At 43.3% G+C, this 8,616-nt stretch overlaps 1 protein-coding gene across 1 annotated transcript; it reads left to right on the forward strand.

Annotated features, from left to right (window-relative positions):
• The first annotated feature begins 215 nt into the window (after positions 1 to 215).
• Positions 216 to 6,324, forward strand: wnt16 (wingless-type MMTV integration site family, member 16). The gene is made up of 4 exons (XM_030113168.1): positions 216 to 332; positions 2,797 to 3,026; positions 5,493 to 5,785; positions 5,860 to 6,324. Exons 1-4 carry the CDS (start codon positions 241 to 243, stop codon positions 6,322 to 6,324), a joined length of 1,080 nt encoding a protein of 359 aa, XP_029969028.1. The 5' UTR covers positions 216 to 240.
• The last annotated feature ends 2,292 nt before the right edge of the window (positions 6,325 to 8,616 follow it).

The raw sequence follows: 8,616 nt of genomic DNA on the forward strand, positions 1-8,616 counted from the left end.
AGTGTTCCACTCGGCCAATCAGAGGTGACCTCCGGCCTGAGCTGGTCCAATCAGGACGGTCCTGGACTCGGACAGGTCTCCGCGTCCCGCAGCCTCTCCTGCAGACTGAAGCTGGACTTTACCCGGGGACGGCTCGCCACGGACCCGAGGGACACGCGCACACGCACCGGGACCGGGACTGATGCGCGGGTACCGGGACCGGGTCTGATGGGCGGAGCGGGAGCAGGTCCATGAAGAGGGATGGAGAGCCGGAGCCGTGGAGTCCGACGCATGTGCGCCCTGAGCCTGCTGCTGGCCTCCGTGTGTCCGCTGTGCTGCCGGGCCAACTGGATGTGAGTACGAGTCCCAGCCCGCACGCACCTGCACGGCGCGGGCACGCGCAATCACTGGCCTCTAAAGAAAACTTTCCTTATAAAGTTGTTTCGAACTTGTTTTAATCACTCATAACTAACTTCCTCTGAGGAACCAGGACTCGGGTAACCCTTATACTCACTTCTAAAATCAACTTTACATCTTTTCTTTAACTACAAAGTCTTAACTTGCTCCAGTTTATCATTAAAAAGTACAATTAGTTCCACTCAAGTTTCAGATGCAAACTGAAATTCTGAAGCATATTAACTAGTTCGATTTACATGAACTTGGAGGAGGAAGTAACCATCAAGTTGTCTTATACTAACTATAATATGGCAAATATTACCTTGCAGCCTGTATTGACTTGTTTTATTTAAAAAAAAAAAAAAAAAAAAAAACTTTCACTGAGTTATCTTCCAACTAGTTAACCAGATGGTTTAGGTTTGACACTTTTCTGAACATGATTCATGGTAACTAAATTCAAACAAACTTTTTATCCTGTCCTTTTGAATACATCTTAACTTGCTCTAATTTACCATTGACCAATTAAAGTAGTTTATGAAGTACAATAGATAGTAGTGAAGTTTCTGAAGCTTTTTAATCTGTACTATATTATGATGCCTTTTAACTAGTTTCTGTATCGTAACCAGGTTAGTTACCAACAAGTGGATGAACTTCTTTTATTTTTCAGTCGTTTGTTTCACTCTTTCATGAGTGTTTAAAACCTGTGAAGGAAATAATTTACAGCAAGTAGTTGATATGGGAAAGTTGCTTCTTTTTTTTTAATTCAGGATCAAAATCTACCAAGAAATATAAAGAGTGCAATGACAGACAGAGGTATGTATGGCCAGTTTAAACAACATCATTTCAGGATTGAAATAAAATGAAAAATATCTTTGAAAGTCAGACGTTTTGCAGTTTCACATCCATCTCTCTCTTCTAGTGACTTAAAATAATTGTTCGTACTTTATTCGTAATGATTCTGAAATATACACTTTTTTCTATTTGGTGGAAACTATTTATTAAATTATAAATTAAATGCACGTGGTACAATATACATTTTAACAAAATTCAACTGGACTTTAAAGAACTTATTTCATCAAAAATCTCAAATAAACCTGATAATTTTGATGTGAGGAATTAAAACGTAAAGTGCCAGATCGTGTATAAAATGTTTTTAAAAAATGATATATTTAGAAAAATATGTATATCTTAAATAAACTTCCGGAAAAATATGAGGATAGAAACAATGATGTGAAGCTATAACTGTGGTTATTCCAGCCGGTTCGGTTGAACTGAAGAACATTTCATGTTTCCCACATTTCCTCCAAACACATCAGAACATCAGTGAGTTTCAGAAGATGTGAAGGAACCATCGAATCATACCTTATTAATCCCTTGGGGGAATTCCTCAATATTCCATATTGCAGCTGATCTGGGGGTCAGAGGTCTTGCTCAGTGGGTAATCTGTCAGCTGTGGGAATTGAACCTGCTAATTCCTGAGAGGTTTGTCAGATCAGATGTGCAACCCTCCTGACTTCCTCCGCTGTGCTCGTCAGTGTTCAGCGAAGTTTCTGAGCTAAATTTAACATTTATGGTTGAAAGATCTGATGACATTTTACTGAAATCCAGAGAAGAATGTGACCCATCCAGATATGAGACTTGAATTTTGAAATATTTCAGTACATTTTTATGTGACTTTGCTCAAAAAGAAAAGATTATGTCTTTCTGTGAATAGAAAGAAATAAAAAATGTAATGTGTGAATTTGGTAAAGGGTCAAACATCCTGTCACAGCCTGTAGGACGCATGCTCACACTTATTCAGAGTTTTGGATTATTTTATTTGTATGATTGATGACATGAAGGTCAGTGAGGCATAGAGCTATAAGCTAGTGAAAATAGAGGTGAAAAACATGTTAAGAATGTTTAAATGAAAATGAAATTTTCATGAATTTACAAAAAACACTTAAAATATGAATTAGTAATTTCAAACAAAAGCTAAATTCTATAATTAGGGAAAAGATTTAGATTAAAAATATTTAATGTCCTCTGTTCCAGTGAAAGCAAAAATTATAAAAACCACCAAAAACCAGATAACTCAATATGGATCCAACATTTAGTTACTAAATAAAGTGAGTAAATGAAAAATAAAATATGTAAAATAATGATAATAATAACGAGCATATTTCGTGCCACGTTACCTCATTTTAGCATTTTTCACTTTACTTTTATATACATACAAGTTTTATTTAGTCTCCAAACCTCGACAGTAAATCAACAGATAAAAATAAAAGAAAGCGCGAGTCTGTTTTAAATAAACTCTTTAAATCTCTTTCCACCTGTGAAACTCACGTAAACTTCACACAGCGTGCGTGATGACGTCAGTCGGTGTGTCCCTGTCCGCAGGTGGCTGGGGGTCAGTCCGGGACCCGGTCCGGGGGTGAGTCCGGGGCTCGGCGCCGAGGCGGGAGGCCCGGACGGGAGCGCGGGCTGCGCGGAGCTCCCGCTCAGCCCCCGGCAGCGCGCGCTGTGCCGCCGGAAGCCCCTCCTGCTGCGGAGCGTGCGGGACGGCGCGAGGCTGGCGGTGAGCGAGTGTCAGAACCAGTTCAGGCACGAGAGGTGGAACTGCTCCACCACGGAGGAGCCGCCGGGGCTCGGCCCCGAGCTCACTGCAGGTGCACACACACTCACACTCACTCACACACACACACACTCACTCACACACACACACACTCACACTCACACTCACACTCACACTCACACTCACACTCACACTCACACTCACACCCACACTCACACCCACACTCACTCACACCCACATACACACTCACACCCACACACTCACACACTCACACACACTCTTAAAAACAGCCCAGAAAGCTGAAACAGTCATGTGTTTAGAAAACGATCTGTTTAAATATGACAGTTCAGGAAAGAGAGAGAGTTCTATGAGAGTTCTATGGAAGAGTATGAGAGTTCAGAGAGAGAGAGGAAAAAACAACAACATCTAGAGGCCCTTTAGACCTTACCAAGCCCTTTAGGAACATAACATGCTATCAGACAAGAATTCTGAACATTTAATAACTTTGAAAGATTTTGTTTTTGTTACTGAAAATATGAGAAATCCGTTTTTTGAGCTGAATATCATGTATTTTAATGGCTACTTTGATTTTTTAAAAGATCCCCATGTAATTATTTTAGTTATTGTTCTATAAATGTTCAAACATGACTTTATAAGCTTCATTTTAGAGTGTTTTTAAATAGTTTTTGTTTTTTTTCTTGTATTTTCCTTTGCTGTACACTCAGTGGACACTGCCCTCTACTGGCCGCATGTAGTCACTACATGAAGCCTCATCCACCGTTCAAGAGAGCTGAAAGTCTCATGGAAAAGACAAGAACACACATTTTAAACCACAGGACCTTAACTCGAGTTTCTCTTTGAGATATTCTTTAAAAAGTAATTTGATCTTCCTCTCAGCAACAGATTAATCCTCTCAGACAGAATATATAAAGACATTTAAATTTGTCAAAACTTCTCAGTGCTTTTTGTTTTTAACAGTTGTTTTAGTTTTTTTTTACTATTACTAAATGTCCATTAACATAATATATTATGATAATTACTTATTTTTGTTGTATTTAAGTTATTTATTTTATACTAGGATCGTCAAAAGATTCAATTGCACATTCAAAATTTAGTTATTTTGCATTTCAAGGCAATTTTAAGCCCATAACATAAAGCATTAGCAGCAGATCAACTTAATACAATGTCTATGTAAAAATACAGTTTTCAGCACCTCGTTGACCCACTTTTCTGCTTCAAAAATACACCTTAAACAACTTGCTCCTACAGTGAAGCCATGAAGAGACGACTTAAAGGCAGGAAACAACTGCCTCCTGACTTAGAGAGTGACGTGATGTGTTGAATCTGTCAGATGCTGCTTCAATAATAGATAACAGCATCATCAGCAAAATCAATCACACTAATCCTAACCTGAAATAACATCAAGCAAGTGACAAGTAACACTGGTGAGAAACTGATTCTCGTCTTTTGACGAACAGAAGAGCCCAAAACGGGCAGACAACCATTTAGGATGTTTGTAACATTTAATCCTCATAATTCACCTGAACTGCACCAGGATGAAATAAACAATGTTCCATGACGGTAAAATAATAATAATAATAAAAAAGCTGTCATTCCACACAAGATTCAGAGCTGTCTGAGTTCACATTTTCTCTCATGTTTCCTTTCTTTGATTTTTTTTACATTATAGGTTATTGACTCTCATTTTAGCTCTTCTTTAAAGGTGCATTAAGGAGTTTGCACGTTTCATGTGAAACAGCGGCCCCTGCAGGCCTTGGGCGTAACTGCAGCTTAGTGAAACACTCATGCCTGTGGCTTGCGTCCATGTACGTGCAGGTAAGAGGGGAACTCCTTCCTCGCTCTTTTAGCAGCGCTCCAGTAAAATGTAAGTTTCTTCTGCCTGGTGGAGTCTGTGTGGAGCTGTGGCAGTGCTAGAAGCCAGTCTTTTCTTACAATCTGGAAGATCCTGCTCAGTAGTTGCTCACTAAGCATCTGGCGGAGTAATGGCGGACAAAACGAAATCTAAGGATATCAGGCCAGCGGGAGGCGCATTACGTCACATCCTCTCAAATTCTCCCCAAAAAAAGCCGGACCGGCACTGCGACTTTCAAGTGACAATTTAGCGCTGTTAGCGGTGCTCATAATAAATATGTCAGGACACATTGTACACATCATTGAATATTTGTAACATATTTATGGTGGAAAATAAGTATTTTTACAGTTGAAAAACTCCTTAATGCACCTTTAAAGAAATATACATGTTTTTTAAAAAATGAAAAAAGTATTATTGTTAATGTAATCAGTCACTGTAATTAATCTTTTTCTATATTATGCATTATTGAATTGTTCTCCCTTTTTTCTATGTATACGTTTTCCAATGTTAGTATTTTCTCACTTTACTTGTTTCTTGAGTTTTTAACTTTTTCATAATTAATGTTTTAAGTTCTGCACAATTTATTAGATTATTGGAATAACTTTTTTATTTTTCAGTTTGACTTGGTTCCTTAAGTATGTTTCTTAATGGAAATGTCTCCGCCTCCTCCTCCGCCGCCTCCATCAGGGACCAAAGAGACGGCGTTCATCTACGCGGTGATGGCGGCGGGCCTCGTGCACGCTGTCACGCGCTCCTGCAGCCAGGGCAGCATGACGGAGTGCGGCTGCGACGCGCGGCTGCAGGGCGGCGGCTCGCCGGCGGAGGGCTGGCACTGGGGCGGCTGCTCGGACCACATCCAGTACGGCACCTGGTTCAGCCGCAGGTTCATGGACGGCGCCGCCCGGAACGCGTCCGCCGCCGGGCAGCTCGGCTACACGCTGAGCTCCATGAACCAGCACAACGGCGAGGCGGGCCGGCAGGTGACGTCACGCCCGGCTCACGCTACGTCGCACGCCGCCGACATCCCGACTAACCGCGTGCTTGTGACCCGCAGGCCGTGGAGCGCACCATGACCACCGACTGCCGCTGCCACGGCGTCTCCGGCTCCTGCGCCGTGAAGACCTGCTGGAGGACCATGGCGGCGTTCGAGCGCGTGGGGGCGTACCTGAAGGAGCGCTACGAGCGCAGCGTGCAGGTGGCGGAGCGCTCGCGCCGGAAGAGCCGCCGGAAGGAGCCGCGCCGCCTCGCCGCCGCCGCCGACAAGCACCAGCTCATCTTCTTCAACAAGTCTCCAAACTACTGTCTGGAGGACCGGCGGCGCGGCGTGGCCGGCACCAGGGGGCGCCGCTGCAACCGCGCCTCGCCCGGGCCCGACGGCTGCAACCTGCTGTGCTGCGGCCGCGGCTACAACACGCACGTGGTGCGACACGTGCAGCGCTGCGAGTGCAAGTTCGTCTGGTGCTGCTACGTCCGCTGCAGGCGCTGCGAGAGCATGAACGACATGCACACCTGTAAATAACAACAAACAGACTGAGAACAACAACAACGTCTACAAACTGGAAAATATACAATTATTTACTGTAAATAACCACAGACTGTAAACAACTGTTACAGGTTAAACAAAAACAGACTGTCAGACATCAAAAACCTAATGAAGCTAATTTAACAAAAAATATAAACAACAAAACAACAAATGTGCATTCATGGACAACTACATCTTAAAACATATGGCACATCTGTAAACAACACACTTGGAAACAAAAACATTGTCACAAAAACGATCAACAACACCGATCTAACTAACAACTGACTGTTTCCTCATAACAACCAAACATTTCCAACAACAACCAGCAGGAGACACTGTAAAGAGATCAACAGGAGTCAGACTGTAAAGAGATCAACAGGAGTCAGACTGTAAAGAGATCAGATGGAGTCAGGCTGTAAAGAGATCAGATGGAGTCAGGCTGTAAAGAGATCAGATGGAGTCAGACTGTAAAGAGATCAACAGGAGTCAGGCTGTAAAGAGATCAGATGGAGTCAGGCTGTAAAGAGATCAGATGGAGTCAGGCTGTAAAGAGATCAGATGGAGTCAGGCTGTAAAGAGATCAGATGGAGTCAGGCTGTAAAGAGATCAACAGGAGTCAGGCTGTAAAGAGATCAACAGGAGTGAGGCTGTAAAGAGATCAGATGGAGTCAGGCTGTAAAGAGATCAACAGGAGTCAGGCTGTAAAGAGATCAGATGGAGTCAGATTGTAAAGAGATCAGATGGAGTCAGACTGTAAAGAGATCAACAGGAGTCAGGCTGTAAAGAGATCAGATGGAGTCAGGCTGTAAAGAGATCAGATGGAGTCAGGCTGTAAAGAGATCAACAGGAGTCAGGCTGTAAAGAGATCAACAGGAGTGAGGCTGTAAAGAGATCAGATGGAGTCAGGCTGTAAAGAGATCAACAGGAGTCAGGCTGTAAAGAGATCAGATGGAGTCAGATTGTAAAGAGATCAGATGGAGTCAGACTGTAAAGAGATCAACAGGAGTCAGGCTGTAAAGAGATCAGATGGAGTCAGACTGTAAAGAGATCAGATGCAGTCAGGCTGTAAAGAGATCAGATGGAGTCAGGCTGTAAAGAGATCAGATGGAGTCAGGCTGTAAAGAGATCAGATGGAGTCAGACTGTAAAGAGATCAGATGGAGTCAGGCTGTAAAGAGATCAGATGGAGTCAGACTGTAAAGAGATCAGATGGAGTCAGGCTGTAAGGAGATCAGATGGAGTCAGGCTGTAAAGAGATCAGATGGAGTCAGGCTGTAAAGAGATCAGATGGAGTCAGGCTGTAAAGAGATCAGATGGAGTCAGGCTGTAAAGAGATCAGATGGAGTCAGACTGTAAAGAGATCAGATGGAGTCAGGCTGTAAAGAGATCAGATGGAGTCAGACTGTAAAGAGATCAGATGGAGTCAGGCTGTAAAGAGATCAGATGGAGTCGGACTGTAAAGAGATCAGATGGAGTCAGACTGTAAAGAGATCAGATGGAGTCAGACTTCTTCACTCAGAGACTGGAAGTGTGATCTTGAATCCAGAAAAACAATAAATGTTTATTTATGAGATCACTGTGTGGAACTGCTTCATTCTGACAGGCTCAGAAGCAAAATGTGTCACTTTTTATTTTTTTATTTTTTAATAGTTTATAAATACTCAAAAAGTAACTTGTAACTGCAACTTCCATCGAATTAGTTTTTACTAAAGACTCGTTTTCCCACTTAGCCTTGGCATAACACCTCCAGTTACAGGGTTCAGGTCTTGGTCTCTCTGTTCAGGTCCTGGTCTCAAGGTTCAGGTCCTGGTCTTGGTCCATGCTGAGTCGGTGTTTCATCCTCACAGTTGGTGTAACTGGGTACATCTTATCAGTGATGACGGAGCAGAAACAAAAAGGGGGGGGGGGGGGGGGGGGCAGGATTTCCTGTCATGCTCACATCGCCTGAGTGGAGTCCTCTAGGAGCAGGACCGAAGCCCGAGTCGGGCCCTGGCTGGGTCCCCGAGTCCGGCCCCGGGTCAGGCCCCAGGTCAGGCCCTGCTGAGTCCAGAACCACCGAAATGTTGAAAAACCACCATCAGTTTACCCAACAGAATGGTGTGTGTGTGTGTGTGTGTGTGTGTGTGTGTGTGTGTGTGTGTGTGTGTGTGTGTGTGTGTGTGTGTGTTAAAAGTTGCGACACAGCAGTTTTCATTGAGTTTAGTCTACAGGAAACACACGAAGAGGAGGAGGAGGAGCAGGAGGAAGAGGAGGAGGGGGAGGAAGAGGAGGAGGAGCAGGAGGTGTA

This window comes from Salarias fasciatus, chromosome 17, assembly GCF_902148845.1.
Source record: "Salarias fasciatus chromosome 17, fSalaFa1.1, whole genome shotgun sequence".
Classification (NCBI taxonomy): Eukaryota; Metazoa; Chordata; class Actinopteri; order Blenniiformes; family Blenniidae; genus Salarias; species Salarias fasciatus.